This window comes from Aulonocara sp. 'chitande type north' Nkhata Bay, linkage group LG7 (genome assembly GCF_057382095.1).
Source record: "Aulonocara sp. 'chitande type north' Nkhata Bay isolate Kocher_YH1m ecotype deep benthic linkage group LG7, A_spYH_male_GT1.1, whole genome shotgun sequence".
Lineage (NCBI taxonomy): Eukaryota > Metazoa > Chordata > Actinopteri > Cichliformes > Cichlidae > Aulonocara > Aulonocara sp. 'chitande type north' Nkhata Bay.
The window spans coordinates 26,331,165-26,352,256 of NC_141350.1; the positions used below are offsets into that span (position 1 = coordinate 26,331,165).

Consider the following 21,092-nt stretch of genomic DNA (forward strand, 5'->3'; position numbering starts at 1 on the left):
ATTACTTGAGATATTTTATGAAAAACCGCTGTATGTTGCATTCTGTAAGATGTGAAACTAGTGGTTAAACCCACAAACTCTTTATTGTTTGTGATCTTTTTGCAAGCAGAGAGTCAGCTGCTGCAGCCGTTAATGTGTCATCTTCACTTTCCAGAGCCACAATGCCCATCTGTTTTCTAAATTGGAGCATGGGGTAGTCAGTGTAAGGCCATGTCTTTCACAATGTTTGGTTGCAAATCTTTAAACTGTCTATGTCAAAGTGAAACTGAGTGTTGCATAATCAACAGAAACATTTGCTTTTCAAAGACCAAGCGTTGAACCAGGGAGAGAAGAAGGAAACATGAGGTTTAAAAAAACCAAAACACAGCTGACCTGAGGCCTTATCCAGACAGCTTCAGGGTTACCCTGGGCTTCTATACTATGAAGGTGATTCACTTCTTCCGGGGCTACATCGCCATGGTAACGTTGCTGCTGTGAAGGTAACTTGCTCCGGAGCAGGTTAAGATCCAGATTAGAGATAAACAGGTATGAAATCTACTGACCAATCAGGTCTCCAGAAAGTAGCATCATGATCCCTGGAAGATCCCTCCGACCTCTGTGTGTGAACTCTACGGGGGATCTAAAGTTGTTGTTTTTTTAATCGTCTAATGTCTCTGGATTTCCCTGATGACCATCTATAATAAATAATTCGATTTTTGAGCGCAAAATTGTTTGTGACCCTAAAACATGACACCTACACAAATTTTCTGACCTGACATCTAATTTATACAAAGTTAAAATTCCGCTTTTATATTTAATCTTTACTCTCAAACCATAAACAGCAGCGACTCTGCAGCTGACAGAGTAACACACATCACACCGTGAGCAGCAGGTGATGTTTCCGTTTAAAGTGGGCTCAGAGCACCATGTTTTCGCTGATGCTTGTATTCAGTCTGATGGATTCTCAGCCGAGGGACTATGTTTTCTGTGTGCAACTTGTTACTGACACCACTGGCACACTGCGTCTCCTCTAATGGGCTGTGAGACATGAGGCTCTAATGTTAAAATGAATCCAGTTTAAAGTTTCCCGGCTCTAATGGGAAGCCCTGGCAGTGCACGCAGTGATGAAACTGTTAACTGGAATGACAATATTTACTCTCTGCGCTAAATCACCAGATTAGTCATGTCTGTTTCTACTGTGTGGCTGTGATTTAAAGCCAGGGGATTGTTTTAAAATCAGAGTAGTGTCGACAAGCAGTTGTTGTGCTACCGTGTTTAAAGCCGCCTCTCTTTGTGTATGATTGCTCCTCGGGGGATTTCATTGGGGCTAGCTTTGTGGTTCGTACAACGACGTCGACGATGATTGGCCTAAGTAGCTGCCAGTCACGATAGACGCCGCTTCTAAAATCTCGCCGTGTGCAATGTTATTGGCTGAGAGTTTATCTCGAGGCTGGGGATTGGTGTTAGTAACGCCAGCAACGAGTCAGTCCAAAGTCATTGGTTGTTGGTTCCGCTGCAGTGTGAAGGCTTTCTTCCACAGCCAGTGAGACAGGCATCGGGCCAAGCTACCGAAGAAGAAGGAGAACAGGGAGAGGTAGTTGAGCTGCTGTGAAGGGAGTGTGATGTTTGTTCGTGAGCGGAGACATGAAACTTTACACTGCGTGGATTTAACCTGCAGCTGACGTGAACGTGAGTAGCAGAGCTTCCCTCTGGCACTGCTGTGGGAGCCAGACCGTGGAGTGAGTGGAGCTTTGTCAGTTATTGTTCTCACATTAGCGTCAGTGCTTCAGCGGCAGAGCTGTGTACGGTCAGCTTGCGAATTCGTACGGACTCGAAGTGTCTGTGTCATGTGAACGACAAGCTTTAAGACAAGTGTAGGCTGCTCGCAAAGGTTCTCAACAGCACCCAAGTTGGTGCATAGCAAAGATAAATGGAAGCCATTTGGTCCAGTGCCATTCCAGCGGAACGCGATTTTTCACATTTGAAATTCCGGACAGGTCTATGGAAGTGCATGTTCGGCTGCCCCACAGGCAGGAACCGGCCTAAGCACATCCACAGCCTGGAGCTGGTGGCCCACTGGGGGCATGTTCACTGACGGCTAACTAACTCCGTGGCCTCAGATCCTGCTGGACTAAAGTGAAAGTTTTCGTCTTCTGTCAGGGAGCTCTTTGTTTCTCGGAAGCTACAGCAGCTCTGCCACACTCTCTCAGGACCACGTTTGTCTTTTGTAACTATTCTCCGATTATGCAACACTGTTGCTCAATTATTTAACTTGTGATAAATGATTGAAGCAGGCTGAGCTGCACACATCTTTAATGTTAGCAGGTCCATGTCAGGCACCAGGGTCAGCAAACAGTCAGCATGAAAGATGTGAGTGCGCATGTGAAGACTTGGTTTATGTTTCATGTATTTGATCGGTATAATTTGTGATATGTGATCTGTTTTTATTGATTAGCCTGTGAGAGTTAAGCGGCTGTATCAGACAACACTTTGAACTCTGAAACGTTGTATTTGTCTCTCTGACCTTAGAGACAGTTTGAGACAGAGGCGAGGGAGAGTAGATCTATTAGACAGAGGATGATGAAGATGGAGCTGCCAGGCAAGAGGAAGACCTCAGAGGTGGTTCGTGGATTTAGTGCAGGAGGATGTGCAGAGGGTTGTTGTGACAGAGGATAGTAGGTAGGGAGGGGAAAGATGGAGGAGCTGAAAGGAGAGAAGGAATGGTTCCTCACCTCACAATTGATTTTCTAGAAAATTATTTGGATATTTAAAAAACGTAAAGTTCAATAAATTTGACCTAAAGAGTTTCTTTTTCTCAGAGTTTGTAGCTTGTGTCTTACAGCTGACCAGCTCTCTCCCTTTTATCCTTTGTCTCTAAATCATCTGAGACGTAATTACTTCCTTTTTGTTCTAAGAAAAACTTTTGGAAACCTTTGGCTTCTAATTTCTTCTTCAGTTTCTTGCACATAAAAATTCTGGGTGGGCCATGCTGATGTGGATGTCAGTCAGTATTTACTCACTAAGCACATCGAAGTTTTTGGTAAGTTGTTTAATAGGTTGTGCTTATGTCAAAGCCATTTAACACACAGAGTTACTAACAAAGCCAAGCTTGGCTGCAGTACAGAAGGAAACCTTTGATTGTCTTAACTCATAGCAGGCATGGATGTGTGCTTTTTACTTAGCTGTCCAGGTGGGTAAATGGGAATTTTAATAACCTAGAAATAACATGGACCCGGCCCCCAGGAGAGGGCTACTTGTTAGTGAATCACTTGCTCAATCAGACAGACACACAGAGTGGCTCAGGGCAACAGATTCAGCTATGTTAGTTATGGGTAAACAAGCTCAGGCCTACTGACTGCTGCTCTCTTTAAAGCACTCCATCTATTCAGCCTCTGTGTTGATATTCCACTGGTGAACGATACATGTGTGCGTGCTGTAACACTGTGTGTGTAACAGCGTGTGTGTGTGTGTGTGTGTGTGTGTGTGTGTGTGTGTGTGTGTGTGTGTGTGTGTGTGTGTGTGTGTGTGGTGAGCTGTTTGAATGTGGAGTTGGTATGAGCCTTCTGTTGGGCACACATGCTGTTGCCTGGATTCAATACTGCCTTTATGTGTCCAAGAAACTCAGCTAATCTGGACACACCGACCCACATTCAGCACACTGCGCCTGTGCACAAAAACCCTTTCACCCATCCACGCTGGAGCCCCTGCAAAAACCTTCTGCACTTATAAAAACTGCACTTCACACTGTAAGGATCCATCTGCCCAAACATACTCTCACCACTGCTTCATGTACCAGCAGTAACACGTAAATACCAGCATGCATCTGTTTTTAATGAGCGTGCAGTAGCGGGACCTCCACCTATTGTCTGAAATGCATTAACAGTTGGCTGCAGCTGCTCTACAGCTAGTGCATCGTTCTTTTTCTGGTATACCACTTAAGAAGATGAGAACCAATCACACTGTACGTATATTTTGCTCTCCCTCATCTCTCAAAGATGGACATAGAGCGAGCGCCCTGCCTCCTCTGGTGAAGGTCAAGTAAAGATGGGGTGAAAAGTTGAACAGAAAAGAACAACCACAGCAGCCCCCCATGGTTCAGTCATTTACAGAAGATTATGGTCCAAGAATTGCTTGTTCTGTTTAATAAACTCTGAGTTTCCATAACTGAGTCCTCTAAGTGTTAATGTAATATTAACATATAGCTGCTTTGTTAAGAAAACTCCTTCCCTCCGATTGCAATATATATGTATCACCAAATGTACTATCAAAAAGGATTTATAGTTGATAATGTTGCACAAGTACTGTGGCTCATTGTGTATATGTTTGAAACTGGTGATTAAGGTAAGAGTGGCGTCGACAAACAATCAGTTAACCCCTCCCTCCCTTCCTCGACAGGTGGTTGACTCGGGCTGAGCAGGCCGCCAAGCTTGCATTACTCTGGCAGATCCCTAGGCAGTTGGTGAGTGCACATTCATTTTTGTTTTAATACATTCTTCCTTCTAACCATTATCTCAGGCTGCAAAGTTGATAAAATTTTAATTTCAATCATGATTTTTATGTTCAAATAATTAATGAATGTGATCGAGGGGTGTTGGCTATGCACGCTCTGCCAGCAGAACACAGCTTTATGTGTCAGTCACAGCGCTTTCCTGCACTGCGGAGCCTGAGGTTACCTGAGTGCACCTGACTGCAGTGAGGTGCTCTATATCACAGACTGTCAAACAAAAGTCTCATGTCTGCCACAGCAGAAGACCACGAGCTCTGCACAGCAGAGCGTCACAAAATGCAGTATGATGAAAGCCAAACAATGCAGTGGTTGCTAAGGTGACTCACCAAACATGAGCTCGGATAAAGATTTACATCCATCATGCAGGTGCAGATGGCATGGAGTGAAAGAAGCCTTCTAAGAGATGCACTGAATTTGGGTGAATAAAGAGGACCAGTTAATTTTTATGCAAGGATTTGTAAGTTAACAGGAAGGCAGCAGTGTCCTTTTACCTCACTAAGATCAAAAACAATCCTGATCCAATAACTAATCTCAGTACTGATCAACATAATCATTATTATCACCACCGCTGAAGCCTCAGCTCTAACTACGGTATTTTACTGCTTTGAATTAAACAACGCCAAAGAAAATATCTACCTGTTAATCCTGTTGTTGATAGTACAATGCAGTATTAGGGCCGTATTAAGAAAAAAAATAGTGTTTATTCTTAGAATAAAGACAAAATGTTGAGATTAAAGTTGTTTTGAGTCAAACATCTGCCACAGAAAACACCCTGTGTAGATAAGTTAGTGAGACAGCTTGAATAGATATCTTCTTGTGTCTTAGTCTACAACATACACCTTCCCTACTGCATGAAGCTATAAGCATGAGCAACTTGAACTTGATCTGAACTTATTTCTGTTTTAGCACATAAACACAGCGTGGTGATGCGTATAAGGACGTGAAGGTGCAGAAAGCTGCATCTGGTCAGAAGGTGGAAAAAAAAAAAACCACACAAACGTGGAGGAGTTGGTCGGATTTGTCCAAAATGAAATGGCTGCATTGGACAGATGCAACGATACAGATGCTTACAGCCTCGAGCACGTTTGAAACGACTGTAATCTCCATATTTCAACTTTGTTCTCAAATATTACTTTAGGTTTAATCTTGAAAGTAACAATAATATATATTTTTTCTTATTATGGCCCTAATATTCCTTCGTATAACAGGGATTCTTTAAAAACTTTATCAGTGGAATAATCAGAAACCACAAAAACATACAGCTAAGTGTGCCATATAGGGTAACAAAGATGAATTGCCTTTACTGTATGTTGACTGATGACAGCTAAATGTATAATCATCTCTCAAAGCCCCGCTCTGAGTCAGAAAAAAATCTTGTAACCTCAAATCCTAAAACCAAGTCAGAATCTGCCATCATCCCCTTGGAAGGTGTGTCAGAAACGGCCCTAATTACTGCGGCCCTCCCAAAGGGAGAGATGACAACACAGAAGCTCACGTGTGTGTGAGAGAGCTGTGCTGCGCTGCTGTGTTGTCCACAACATGCTTTGTTTGAATGTGCTAGCATTTCCATCCTTTGTTCATTCACAGCACACACTGGTCAAGTCTGCATGCACACACCCTGTCACTGAAGGGGTATGACTTTACTCTAAAACTCTGTGTCAGCAAATGTAGACACACACGCACACACACAAGCAGCAATGGGGATGCTGACCCAGCATTCCTTCCAGTCTGGGCTGTCTACCTATTTTCCTGTGCTAACACAGCACCACTGTAATAAGACCATCTTTAGCGCTTGGTTGTTTATCAGTCTGCAGTGAAATTGAGAGGAAATATTGTGTTCTATTTATTGAGTCTTACTTCATTAGGTGTTTAGAGTAACCCAGGGTGTCATGTCCATTGCTCTACTGTGAGACACTAATGTGGGCTACAACAGTGTGACCTGAAGGAGGGAGAGAATATAAGTGTACATGGCACCAGGACACTATAGGTTGCAGGTCCAGTTTTGTAATCGGGTGAAGAGAGGAGCTGAGCTGTCAGTGAGTTGGAGCAGGTGGTTGAGGAGGATACTGGACAGGCATAATGTATAATGAGGAAGTGCTGGAAATATCTGACAGAGGATCTTCTATTCCCACCTCCAACAGAACAGAATCCCTCAAAAGCAGCTCTGGCAAATCATCAGGTGACTGATGAAGTGGATAACTCGCCCGTTATGTATTAGTTGGTAGTAGTTTAACAGCTCCTTGTTAGCCAGGTCTCCAGGGTGGAGGAGGTTTGTCCTGAGATTAATTAAGGCCCTGGATGTTGAAATACTGATGTGATGTGGTGCAGTGCCTCTGGATTGGCTGACGGGGATGGCTAACACCATCCCTAAGGAGGAGTGACCTCCACAATCTAAAATGTGTTGCCCAAAGGCGAAAAAGACAATGCAGTTTGTGCTTTCACTGTTCACTTTGACCATTGTCACGTCACATTTGTGCCTCACTCTAGGACAGCGGTCCCCAACCCCCGGGCAATGGACTGGTACCGGTCCGTGAGGCGTTTGGTACCGGGCCGCAAGAGTTGAGGCTCGGGTGGGAAATTTATGGTTTCTATCGGTTTTTATTGTTACCTTTCTTTCCCTGGGTCTTTTCCCGTGTGTTATGAATAAATCTTCTTCTTCTACTGGTTTTATTTTGTTGTATTTATCTGCAACACCTTAAAGGCCCGTCCCTGAAAATATTGTGGGGCCTAAACCAGTTGGTGTGTGTGTGTGTGTGTGTGTGTGTTCTTTATTCTATTAATGCATTTTGTACATGGCCCATATAAGAAATAAATAAAAATGAAAAAAAATCAAGCCAGTCTAGGAGCACTCTGTTTGTCTGTCAAAGAACACACCTCAACATGTTTTGTTACTTTCCAGATATCTCAGAGTGCTGCTCATCTGCAGCTGTCACTTGTGTATAAGTGCATTTTATTAAACATGTTTTAATAGTTCCCCATACTGGTCCCATGAGCCTATCCTTTCAAACTTAAGAGACAGTTTGGAACATTTCCTCAACGCTCTGGGATCTTGGAGTGCACTCAGAGGAACTCATTCAGGGCACAGATACACTGTGTTGCCAAAGGTATTTGTTTGTCTGCCTTCACACGCATATGAACTTGAGTCACATCCCATTCTTAATCCACAGGGTTTAACATGATGGCGGCCCACCCTCTGCAGCTATAACAGCTCCCACTCTTCTGGGAAGCCTCACAGCTTTGCACTGTGTTTATGGGAATATTTGACTATTCTACCAGAAACACCTTTGTGAGCTACTGATGAGGACGAGAAGGTCTGGCTCACAGTCTCCACCCTAATTCATCCCAAAGCTGTTCTGTTGTTGAGGTCAGGGCTCTGTGCAGGCCAGTCAAGTTCTTCCACATCAAACTCATGTCTTTATGGACCTTGCTTTGTTATAACACCACTAACAGCTGACTGTGGAGTATTTAGTAGCAAGGAAATTTCATGACTGGACTTGTTGCACAGGTGGCATCCTATCACGGTACCACGCTGGAGTTCCCTGAGCGTGAGCCATTCTTTCACAAATGTTTGTAGAAATAGTCTGTGGCCCTGAAAGCGATTGAAAGTTGGATGGGTGAGTGAATACTTTGGCAGTACAGTGTACCATTATGTGAACAGTGTTGTAAGAAATGTGATGTTATGGTTAGATCTTTAGTTCTTGTGTATTGTGCACAGAACTGTGACCACTTGCATACACGCATCTATACTGCTAATCCCAGCTGTGTCTACAGTGTGACAGTATTTTCCTTTGTCTCCCCCTGTTTTTATTGCAGTATAGGAGAGAGTGCTGTAGGTACCAAGCAAAGCTGCCATGTCGGTGACTGTTCACGAGAATCGGAAATCCCGCACTAGCACAGGTTCCATGAACATCTCATTGTTCCACAAGCCTTCACATCCCGACAGTGTCCTGACTCATTTGAACACCATGAGAAAACAATGCATGTTTACTGATGTCACTCTGTGGGCCGGCGATCGCTCTTTCCCATGCCACAGGTAAACTCACGCTGGCAGTGTCTTTTTCGATGACCCCTTTTGTTTGTTTGTTTTCTAACTTGTGACTTTCACTCTGGCTCATCTGCTTTCGTGTTCTGCAGGGCTGTCCTGGCAGCATGTAGTCGTTACTTTGAAGCCATGTTTAGCGGAGGGCTGCGAGAAAGCCTGGACACTGACGTCAATTTCAGAGACAGTATACACCCCGAGGTACTACTCTGAATTTCTCTTTGAACAGTCAGGTTAGCATGTTCTGGTGGCTCCTTGTTTTCAGTTCTTTTCATTAAAAAAACAAACATATCTATATATATAATCTTATATAGCTCTACCTCAGCACTCAAAGCACTTGCCTCATTCACACAAACACTATTTTTCTCTGCTTTTCCTGCACAAGTGCTTTCTATCTAACATTCACCCACATTCATACTGTGATGGATGCATCTGAGAGCAACTTGGGGTTAGTACCATGCCCAAGGATATTTAGCACACAGACTGGAGGAGCCAGGGATCGAGCCACCAACTTCCCACTTGGTAGATAACTTGCCCTACCTCCTGAGCTGCATCCAATAAAATGAACCTGAAGTCTGATGCTATTTAATTTTGTATGCCTTAAAGTTTAATCTTCAGAGGACAGGAAATATAAGTGTAAAGAAATATACATGTAAAGAGTTGAGGACAGAGAGGGTTGAACCACTTCATAGCAGGTCCTTTTTCTCTCACATTAAAGAAATCAGAAGGACAGCAGGCTTTCATCTGCACAATATGGTCAGAATCATGAGGGATCTCATAACCTCCTCTGCCACCTCACTGTGGACTGGCTCATTCCTTACTACTGGGCTGCTCTGAAAGCTTTTAGTGGCGCGGGGATGAGAAGGAGGGATCGTCTGTCTCCCATATTAGCTGGTCTTCACTGGCTCCTCAAGTCCAGAATTCACATTAAATTTCTTTCTCTTGCAAACAAATTTTGCAAGAGGAAGTGATCGGGGTTCATCATGTGTCACAGACCTTATAGTATCCTGATATCCCAGCAGAGCTTTGCTCTCAGACTGCAGGTTTACTTGTTTTTAGTTTCTAAAAGTGGAATGGGAGGCATGTCCTTCAGCTGTCAGGTATCTGCTGTCATACTGTTTAGGTAATGGCTTCAGATTGTCCTTGTAATTTGATTTGGCTCAGGTGACACTGAAAAATTATTGTTACTCCAATTTATTAGGATTTAGTTTAGGAAGATTTCTAACTAGGATCAAAGTGTCTTTTCCAATGGAGACCTGGCTGAGGTTGCAGGCTCGCATTAAATGCTGCATGTATAGCACACATATGCAAACAGCCACAATACAAACTGCCTGCTTCCTCTTTTCTTCCATTCTTTGATCTCTTAAAATTCACCAGTACACGTGCCCACGTTTAGTGTGTTTCGGTCTTAGGCAGTGTATCACGCTGTTATATGTCCTGTAATGTGCATGGCTAATTTTCCAATGGCCTACTTGGCTAGGTCCTGGAGCTTCTGTTGGACTTTGCCTACTCTTCCCGAGTGATCATAAATGAGGAGAACGCAGAGTCGTTGTTGGAGGCTGGCGACATGCTGCAGTTCCACGATATTCGGGATGCAGCAGCAGAGTTCTTAGAAAAAAACCTGCACGCGTCCAACTGCTTGGGAATGATGCTGTTATCAGATGCTCATCAGTGTAAAAGACTGTACGAGCTGTCGTGGAGGATGTGTCTGGTGCACTATGAGACGGTAAAGATGACTATTCTTGTTTTCTCTAAGTTTATTAAAAAATACTGAGTGAACAAATGAACATATGTTTCAGATTTGTGGGGGGATTGATCCTGTGGAATATTTTAATAATCTGAGATTGACACAATCAGGTAGTAGGAACTCAAGCGCAGAGCGGTTAAACGTCTCCAAAAGCAGTTCATTTACAGCACTAGTGCACGATGTATACAGTGAAGGGAAATCCAAACTCCAGGGAATCACGGGGAAGCTCTCTCACACTCGCTCACGTCTTCTTGCCCAAACTCACACATTCACACGGCAGGAAGGAAAGTCTCTGTAGCAGAAGAAAGGGAAGTCACTCACAAAGCACAGGTTCACAGGAGCTGGGAGAATCACTAACGTACAATCATCCAGCGACGAGAGGATCTGTGTTCCAGCCTCAAATATTGCTCCTAGGTGATGACAGCTGATTGTTGTCAGGTGTGTGGGCCAAGGGCGGAGCCCACAGTGAGCTCCGCCCAGGCAGAGAGGGAGAGAGAAAACCAAACAACACATGAAGCCTCGTGGGGCCGGCCGGGCAGGCACGGAGACCACGACAGAGATGGAGGATTTGTGGTTTTCATGCACTATAAACCAGAATGATCAAAATGGAAACGAAGGCTTAAAAGGTTTTACTTTATTCAAAAAAGGAAACTTTCCTTTTTTGAATAAAGTGTGTGTTTGTGTGAGAGAGTGTGTATGTTGCATATAACATAAGTATTTGTGCTTTCAGGTGAGAGAGTCTGAGGATTTCTACAGTCTGTCCAAAGACCAGCTGCTGGAGCTGATTCTGAGTGACGAGCTGGAGATAGAAGATGAACAGGTGAGTGTCGTCACTCGCGGGGACTCTCCTGTGTCTGTGGCGTGTTTTTTCAGAGCGTACTGATTTGTGTTTGGAAGTGATTTTTCAACCAAATACCAACCAAACCACAGAATGCTCCTGGTACAGTGTTGGAAGCCATAAATTGATGTTGGCTGGTAATTCGACTCATGGCAGGTTGTGTTTAACTCTGTGATGCGGTGGGTTCGATACGACTTGGAGGGTCGGCGTCTTCATTTGCCAGAGCTGCTGACAGGCATAAGGTTGGCTCTGCTGCCCTCGGAGTGTCTGCTGGAGGCTGTAGCCTGTGAGGAGCTGATTATGGCTGACAAGAGGAGCAGGTAGGCTCATAAGACCAAGACCATGTAAACTTTGTGTCTTCTCTTTGTTTCATCTCACATTTAAGCTTTCGCATTCAATACTAGCTTTTCATATTCGGTGGGTCTGATTGAGTGAAAAGTGTTACAGGCCAAGAAGTTTCTTAGGCTTAAAAGGTAATAAAGATGTAAAAGAGGAGCCGACCACAAAAAATGAATGGAAGAGAGAAGACGATGGTTAATAACAATTAATGCAATAGTGGCATATACACACAAGTGAGTAGAGGAAAGGAGTGAAAGGAGGTAGAGTACATCATGGGGAGTCCCTCAGCAGTGTAGCTAAAGCATCTTCCCAGGGTCCGTTGATCCTGCCCTAATCGTTGGCTCTATCAGAAACAGAGTTTGAAGCCCAATCTTAAAACCGGGTTCGTGCACAGTTTTAAAATGATATTACTTTTCCATCACTTGAATACAAATTTTCTGAAATGTCTTCAAGTCCAAGCCAAAATCTTTTTTGAAAGGTATTACACAGCTGAGCCCGAGCAGCCTCGCTGTGACTGTGACTCGATCATCACAGATCTGTGACACCCTGTGAGCTGGTGCCATGGACCAGCTGAACCCAGCTTCAATCAAAAATGGTGTTTCTCAAAAGTGACAGCAAATACTCTACCTTAGAATGAACCAAGAATGTCACCGATTCCTGCTTTTATTTAGCTATTCATTCAAACTGTATTTGATGGGGCGATACAGTTTAATATAGTTCTGATGCAGAGCATGAAACGGATGTCCTGCAGGGTGATTCCAGGTATCACAACCTGTCTGCATACAGGCTTCTACATCGATCAAGCAAAAACAAAACATTTCAGTATCACTTACATGAAACCACAGAGCAGATCATGTCGGACTCCATGACAAGACTTGCTTGGATATAGATTCCCATGTATCTGTGTATCAGTTCAGTTTCCTTTTGTGTTATCTTTTTTTGTTATTGTTACTATTTATATTTTTCAAATATTATTAACATATTCTTGAGAAATTATAGGAGTGTGAATTTAAACAGAAATCCGCTAGCAGCTGTGGTTTTGACAGACTCCACGCTTTCAGTAAGGATCAGCTGATGTGCTGACTGTCCTGCAGGTCCATAGTAGAAGAGGCAATGCAGTGTAAGAAGAAAATCCTTCAGAATGATGGAGTAGTGACGAGTCCTTGTGCCCGACCACGCAAGGCAGGACATACGCTACTTATACTCGGAGGCCAAACCTTCATGTGTGACAAGATATATCAGGTAAAAGGACCTTTCTGCTTGTGTGGTGTGATTTCATGTAATGCACTGTCAGTGTCACTTCTCTCAGGCTGATGTGAGTTGAACTGCTATGTTATTAACATGACATTTAACGGCTCTTTCATTTTAAGCTTACACCTATAGATCTACTAATTCCTCCAGTATTTAATTGTTCTCCTGTGTAAAACATCTCTCCTGTCTCTGCTGTGATCTTCTCCATCTCAACCCCGACACAGTCGGGTTTTCACAACCAAAACTCTCCTTGCTGATTGAGTTTAATCTCAGCACAATGACTAATACTAATTTAATATATCAGTGGGGAAATGACATAAAAATTCCATTGATTGGTGAGTTATGAGGATTAACCTCATAATACATCGACATAACCCCGTCTTCGTGTCCTTTGTGAACATGGAAACAAATTCAGAGTGAATTTTAACTCCGCTTTATTTAATTCACCAGTTCATCTTTATGTATTTCTCATCCTCTGTCTCATTTTATGTTGACTGCAACAACTGGGCCACTTCTGATGTTCACATATTTATGTCAAATCTATAGGTTGATCATAAAGCCAAGGAGATCATACCAAAGGCAGACCTTCCCAGCCCTAGAAAGGAGTTCAGTGCCTGCGCCATTGGTTGTAAGGTTTATGTGACAGGAGGTCGAGGATCAGAGAATGGAGTGTCTAAAGACGTCTGGATCTATGACACTGTCCATGAAGAGTGGTCTAAAGGAGCACCCATGCTAATAGCCAGGTATGCTGTTTGTTGCTTTATAGGAAATGCTGGATCAGCGCAAACGGCAATGTAGTAGTACTGTCCAATTTCTAGGGTAGTTTTGCAGTTAAATTTGCAGTGTAAATGGACATTTATTGGTCTAAATGTGTTGCCCAAAGCAAAGTGAGATTCTAGAGTTCTATATATTGTACTTGGCAATTGTTTAACAATAAGAAATTATCATAAAACAGACGTTGCTCTTGCCACTGAACCAGAAATCGCTTAGAAGGCAATTTTTCCTGCTGCAACGTTTATCTTTGTGAATCTGTGCTTCAGACTACGTTTCATTCACTTCACCCTATTATGTTTGAAAGGATTAAGAAGTGTTAGCATGACTGTAAACATGGCAGATATGTCATGAACTGTGGCAAATGCCAAGGCTTTCTAAGGAGCTCCAGGACAAAATGAGTTTTGGATGCAACTGAGATTAGTTCAAGTGCCACTGGTAGAAGTATAGTTTGTGTGGATAGACGTTGTGTATAGAAAAGTGTTTAAACTTACTTTAGCCATATAGTGGATTGCATTACAAAGTGCACCATCGCAAACCCATCACTGACAGAAGTTCACACAACATGCTGCTTCCCTTCCACAGGTTTGGCCATGGTTCAGCTGAGCTGGAGAACAGTCTGTATGTTGTTGGAGGGCATACAGCCATAGCTGGTGTCTTCCCTGCTTCACCATCTGTCTCTCTGAAACAGGTCTGAAAAGCAATGACTTCTACCTAAAGCTGAAATAAACAATTATTTATTTGTAACTGACAAGTGCAGAATTTTTTTTTTGACAATTTACGTATATTTATGTACAGTTTATTTGTTCTGTAAATTTCATAGCCAGCCACAAAAGCGTATATGCATTGACTTTGAACTGGCAGGAAGTTACAGAAAGTGGTACTTTGCACAAAAGTGCATTCTCTGTTAAAGTCTTACAGAATAGTTAAATTATAATAATAAATGACAGAGAGAAAATTGCACCTCGACAGGTGTTTAAAATAAAGCTTTATAGGCAATGTAAACATGTTTTATTGGGCAGGGTGGAGCGCAGGGTTAGGTGTATAGCAGGTCGTCCGTAACACTCCTGCCAAGTTTAAAGACTGTCTGTCAAGAAGAGTGAAGAACAGCTTTACCATGTGCAGAGATTTCGCTGATGCTTGACCAGCAGCTCAGTTTGCATTTTACTGTTTTATGATCAAACTTTACAGGGACATGAAACTAAAGTGTTAAGTGTATCAAACGTCTTCACCAGGTGGAGCGGTATGACCCTCTCAATAACAAATGGACCATGATGGCTCCACTAAGAGATGGCGTCAGTAACGCTGCTGTGGTCTCTGCCAAACTCAAACTCTTTGTTTTTGGGGGGACCACCATACACAGAGACAAAGCCTCCAAGGTTGGTGCTCTTTGTTACTTACCTGCCTCTCTGAAGCATCTCTACCAATACTGTATGAATTTTATTGATTATACTTTTCTTTGAAAGACCAGTTATTGTTCTTTGTTTCAGTAATTGTGTAATAAAGATGTAAAAGAACAATACTACATTTAGTGTGAGTGTTGTGCTGTCGGCGATAGCACTGTAGCTGTATAATTCCCTGCTTGCTATTTTGTAGGTCCAGTGTTACGACCCCGTAGGAAACCGCTGGAACATCGCGGCCGAGTGCCCTCAGCCCTGGCGCTACACGGCAGCTGCTGTCTTGGGAAGCCAGATCTTTATCATGGGCGGCGACACAGAATTCACAGCTGCCTCTGCTTATCGCTTTGACTGTGAAGCCAGTCAGTGGACTCGAGTGGGCGACATGACGTCCAAACGGATGAGCTGCCATGCCGTGGCCTCGGGAAATAAGCTTTATGTGGTTGGAGGTTATTTTGGGACGCAGCGGTGTAAAACTCTGGACTGTTACGATCCCACGTCAGATAGTTGGAACTCCATCACCACTGTACCTTATTCACTGATCCCCACTGCCTTTGTCAGCACATGGAAACACCTGCCTGCCTAACTGTGAGGTACCAGGAGACACTCATCCCAGGTATGTTGAGGAATGTCTCAGTATGCCACACAAGTCACTGATTGTTACAGCAATCCACATTTGTTAACGTCAAAGTTACACTTCATAACTTCTTCACTGTGTGTGGTTTTTATCACAACTCGGGCTTTTCAGTCATAAACATACTATTCACCGCTAGATGTTACTTAGTCCTCCCACAGCTTGCCTGAATTGCCTTCAGGCTAGCTGAAAGTCCCTCTTCCCAGGTTTTGCTTCTGCAGCTGCCAAAGCCACAGGCCAGTCCTCCAACACCCATCTGCTACCTCAGGAGACCCTTGAGGTCAACCAAGCCTGGGAAGCCCATACCAGCCTCATTTATTCCCTCACTGGCACTGGCCACTAGTGGGCCCAAATCCTTGGGCAAGAGCTCAGTGTGTGAGCGTTAGATAGAAAACAATGATAACGACTGTAGTGCATCAATGTATGTTCCCCCAACCTTGAATCAGTCTGGAAGAAACTTTATGACGCGCAAATACTTACAGGTTACATATATTTAAAAAGAACAAAAACAAAGAAAAACTGCAGTGTTGTGTGTACATTATGTGTACGTTTTTGTAAATACATTTTTCAGTTATTGGGGATCACAGGAATGTGATGATGTCATGTGTGAATAAGTGCTGATCAAAGTGACAGTAACTGACTATTTTGTCATACAGTGAATACGTGTTTTGTTATTCATCTCTTTGCTGTTTATGAGCAGCTGTTTTGCTTTCTCACTAAATAGTTATGTAATGAAGATAAAAAGATTTATGATAAATGAACACGTATGTGTGAATTTTCATACATGAGCAAAGCGAAGAAGCGCCACAGGCCAGAGTATAATGGTGGCAGTACTAATATTGCTAAAAAATCAACTAAGTAAACAGGAAATGTAATGTTACCAAAACATTACAAACATTTGCAGATTAAAATCGTGTCCATTTTTTTTAATAGAGTTATGTGGGAGAAATGATTTCCTGTATCTGTCCTTATAGCAGCCGCACTGATTCAGCGTGTTAGAGGTGATGTGTGTCCTGTTTGTGGTCCATAACAGCCAACACAGAGCCAGCCTTCCTCATCATTTATTATCCTGATCACTTGTTGGTTTCACCAGCTCTGATGCTGCTGCCCCTGCACACCACAGCAGAGGACACTGTGCTCACCACAACCCACTGACAGGAAATCGCCAACACTATGCTGCACGTGTAGAAGGATGTTAGGAAACGGAGGCGGCTCATCCCTTTCTTGTATCCAGCCTCTGTGTTAGTTTTCCACTTGAGCCTCTCGGGACGTACACGGGGAGTGGATACCTGTCCTCGATCACCATCTCCCTGGCCTTATTCAGGTTTAGAGGCACATGATTTTTCCCAGACCATTAAAGCACTACTGATCTGCCCTCCATCTCCCACCCATCACTTATACAGTTGGCTGTATAGGCCTCTGAGTGATGTTTCAGTTCACACTGCAGTTTGGTCACAGTCCTGCTCCAGCCTCACTGCTGTTGTCTTCTCTGCCTGCAGGTGTCGACGCTGCCCCTCACATCAGTTTACAGTCGCACTGTTTCACTCAGGGTTGTAGAGAGTTAATCTAAGCGCAGTTTATTTAGATTGTTATTAAATAAATTATTGTTTGCATTGCTGGTCATAATAAGAGTGATGACAGCAGTTATATATCTAAGATGATGCTGTGTAATCGTTGAACAGCTGTGAATGACAATGACACCAGCCAGCAGGCTCCACACAACATTATGGTGGTGGTGTTAATGATGGTGAAGTTCCCATAATAATAATAATAATAATAATAATAATAGCATCAGCAATGTCTGTGTATATATGGAACCACATTAAAAGCAGCAGAACACAGTAGTGGCAAATATCATCACACAGATGAATATTTTTCTCTAATCATAAACTGATGGGCAACTTTTTAACGTTTTCTTGAATATGAAGTTAATAGTTTTGTTGCCTTCATGTTTTATTTCTGTTCTTTTCTTCCAGGAGGAGAAACTCTGAGAGTGGCCGAAGCGCCACACAGACCAAGCTTTCTGAAGACGAAGCAGCGTGTCACACACTCTGAAACATTGTGAGTGGTGTGGTTAAAAACCCCCACAGTGCACCACTCAGGTCTGAACAGACAATTACAGTGCTTCCTGATGACATACAAACACAGAGACTGTGTGTGTGCGTGTGTTTCTTTAGTGTCTTATGAGTCAAACCATTCCAGTAAGAAATCAAACTAAGAGCTGCCATGTTTACTTAAGTCATTTTCCTCAGAAGTCCAGCAAAATGAAATGAAAGCAAAGAATATGTTCACTGCAGTATTGAATAGTCAATGATGTGATGGAGGTTTCTGGCTTTTGCAGTGCTAGGTTTTATTTGTTCATTTTTTTTAATTTTTTTTTTCTTCGTAAGAGATTTTCCAGTTCATACAGAAACAGGTGCAGCGCAGGCCGAGTTTAGCCTGAATTATCCGGTGGTAAAGAATCATTTGCTAAAATGAAGTTGAATTACTCATGCTACTTTCTAAAAGTCCTCGTTGATGTCACAGCATTAGCAGCTCTCCACACACGATCTATTTATTCACCTCTGCAGCAGTGCAGCTCGTCACCAGAGGATGTGGACATGACTGCACAGCAAGCAGCCTGTGTGGCAGACTGTACAGAGCTGTGACGTCAAAGCGATTTACTCAGCACCAAGAAAATAAGCATCAAAGATCTACTTTTTGGGCTTGGATTCAGCTCTGATGGACACCTGGTTGATTAACATTTCAGAGTGCATTTGCAGTCCTCTGTATTTCCCGTGACATGATTACATTATGAATGAATGTGTGCAGCTGAGCAAGTTTTCCGTGGTTTGAAATCTGAGAAGCACAGCGGCCTTGTTGAGTATGTCCTGCAGACACGCTCAGTGCCATTCAAACACTGCTCTGTATTTTCTCTGTAGCACCTAAAGACTTTTAATCTTCAACAGTGAGTTCGTGTGCGTGAGTGTGTGAATGAGTGATCAGTGTACAGTGTTTCCCCGTGCTCAAACTAACACAACAAATGAATGAACACGGTTTGTGGCGCACACAGTTGCACCGCCGTTGCTATGTTGTACTGGCTCTGTCAGTGTACAGTGTTTACTAATGTCGGGAGCGTCTTTGCACTCGTCCTCTCTACAACTGTTCATGAAGACCTTGGATGGACCCTTCTGAGCTGCATTTGCTTGTTTTCCCAAGTTGGAATTAAACTGTATCTCAGAAGAAAGACTGAAGCATGCACCAGTGAATCTGGGAAATCTGAGGATGAACATGTTTCTTAAAGTGAGGTTTTCCAGATGACTTTGAAAAAGTTTTTTAAGTGTGGTGCTGTCATGTTTTTACTGGTGATAATAAACACTGACTTACTTTTTAAACTGCACTGAGCTTTTGAACGTGCAGACGAGGATGACTGGTTTGTCTCTGTCGCTTTTAACACGTCGGGTGTCAGAAAAGGTGAATCTTTCCATCCCAGTATACACTGCATCCTTGACTAATGTGCACAGTAAAACACTTACTAGTGAACTCAGTTACAGGTAGACTGATTGTGTTTTCTGCAGGTACAGAGCAGGGACCCTGATTCTGGTTGATTAAAAACCTCTCACCTGCACAGAGTACCGCAAAGACGGCCATGAAGTCACAGGACAGCCCGTGCTTGCACTCCGACTAAATGACTAAATAAACCACAACAATGTTTTCAAATTCACATTTAGTTAGTTTTACAGTTAAAGGCACACGAGCCAAGGATCAAATGACTTCTGAGTGCGTGTGACGTGCACACTCGTGCCAATACTAGATTTATCCTTGAAGTCAAAGAGTCACTCTTCCAGTGTCCTCAACAAAAATGAAAAAGTTAATTTGGGTCAGCACAGTCATTTTTCTGCCCTCCTCCCAAATGTACTTCCTATCGATGGAGTGAGAAAAGTGCCTCCCATGGTCATCTAATTGCCTGTTTTCATCACTCAGTCATCTTCTATGTGATCTAGAAGAAGTGCACCAATAATTATTACAAGGATATTTGCTTTCGGTACGCTCAGTTCAGCTGAGGTGTTTAAAAAGGTTTGTGTCTTTGCAGCAAAGTGAAAATGCTGAATGACCTCCTCCAAATGTGATTCCATCATTTTTGCCAGGACTGGTATTGCTGCTTAAAGAAAAACACAAAGTGTTGGTTTAATCAAACCAGCTGCTAACGCCTGTTAGCCACTGGAAAGTGTCTGGATCTGTATCTCTCTCATTAAATTAGTTAATTTTAATTAGGAACTAATTTCAAATGTAGCAGCAGACTCGTCACACCAGACAACATTTTTCCATGGACTGAGCTTCAGAGCAGACAGCAGAACTACAGCTAAACTATAAGGAGGTAAACTGCCTATTCACTGTCAGATACTGTGAGAGGAGTACTACATGCATCACTGAAATATGGCTGCACTCATACTTTCAGATAGTACTTGGCTTATAACTTTTTGGCAGATAGAGACGTCTGGGTCTGAGTGCTCCAGAGAAAGGTGGAATTTCACTCTTTGTGATTGAAAAGCGGCTCAATCCTGAGCCCGGATGTTGATTGTCAGGATGCATCCAGAACTCTTTGGGTATTATTACCACTGAACCATCAACGTTGTGGGAAACGTCTTGTCTGGCTCTTGTACAGATGAGCCCTTCAACTTTTGCCTCACGTGTGATGAAGTTGCTGGAGAAACTAGCTGAAGGTTTAATAGAAACCTCTCTCAGCCCTCTGCAGTTCATATATCCCCTAAATTTAGGAGTGGATGAAGCAGTTATTTACCTGTTGAAGAGAGCTTACTCCTGTCTGCATAGTAACAGCTGATTATGTGAATCTGAAATCGATCGATCAACACAGACAAGTTGTGTTTGTGAAGTTTTAACTTGCCTTTGTGACAGGGTCAAGCAACAATACAGAGCCTAACTGCAGTGTGCACGGCTTTTGATAAGGAAGAATAAGAAGCACAGAATCATTTATAGAAATGTTATCTGCCCACTGTGGTCACAGAGCACAATGAGAACGTTCTGTCCAAAAGATCGCTTCTGCAGTCGACTATCTCGTGTGTTCAAATTATTTAAAGACAATACGTGATATTTTTGTAGGATCCTATTCAGCCAAGTCAGCTTGACACAGAGAGGGGCAGAATCCTTTCCATCACATCACTGAGAATAACCTTTTTGATTTCTTCAGTGCATTTAACACAGTCCAGTCACTGCTGGATAGTGTACAGCATACAGGTCATTTACAGGAAATGTCAGTGACTACCTGACAGACACACTGGATTATGTGAGATTGGGCAGTGCTCCGTCTGATTTGGTGGTGTGTTGTTCCCCAGCAAGCAGCACAACGTGCCACTATTGTCGTCTTCTCAAGACTGGGTCTGTCGTCTTCTCAAGACTGGGTCTGTGCAGCCCCTAATCTGCTTTCTATAATACTACTATGGAGAAGTACCTGATATAACTGTAATTCAAAAATGCAGACTGCCTTTTTTTCACAATTTTATTTCACTGTTTTTAAAAACTTGTTTTAAGTTTTCTTTCTGTAAATGGGAACTATTTCATTGCATATTGTGCTATTACAGATAAATATTTC

At 42.9% G+C, this 21,092-nt stretch overlaps 1 protein-coding gene across 10 annotated transcripts; it reads left to right on the top strand.

The window, feature by feature from the left end:
• Positions 1 to 477: 477 nt before the first annotated feature.
• On the top strand, positions 478 to 18,934 carry klhl25 (kelch like family member 25). 10 transcript variants are annotated; one of them, XM_086299670.1, is made up of 15 exons: positions 1,448 to 1,668; positions 2,936 to 3,019; positions 4,375 to 4,438; positions 7,654 to 8,100; positions 8,300 to 8,519; positions 8,621 to 8,726; positions 10,006 to 10,251; positions 11,003 to 11,092; positions 11,267 to 11,430; positions 12,544 to 12,691; positions 13,247 to 13,443; positions 14,057 to 14,162; positions 14,707 to 14,850; positions 15,068 to 15,484; positions 17,479 to 18,934. In XM_086299670.1, the coding sequence occupies exons 5-14, from the start codon at positions 8,338 to 8,340 to the stop codon at positions 15,452 to 15,454; spliced, it is 1,770 nt and encodes a 589-aa protein (XP_086155796.1). In that variant the 5' UTR covers positions 1,448 to 1,668; positions 2,936 to 3,019; positions 4,375 to 4,438; positions 7,654 to 8,100; positions 8,300 to 8,337; the 3' UTR covers positions 15,455 to 15,484; positions 17,479 to 18,934. The 10 variants fall into 10 exon arrangements, with proteins under 10 accessions (XP_086155794.1, XP_086155796.1, XP_086155797.1 ...); XM_086299671.1 differs by lacking the exon at positions 2,936 to 3,019 and having other exon boundaries at positions 1,448 to 1,718; XM_086299672.1 differs by lacking the exon at positions 7,654 to 8,100 and having other exon boundaries at positions 8,305 to 8,519.
• Positions 18,935 to 21,092: the final 2,158 nt, after the last annotated feature.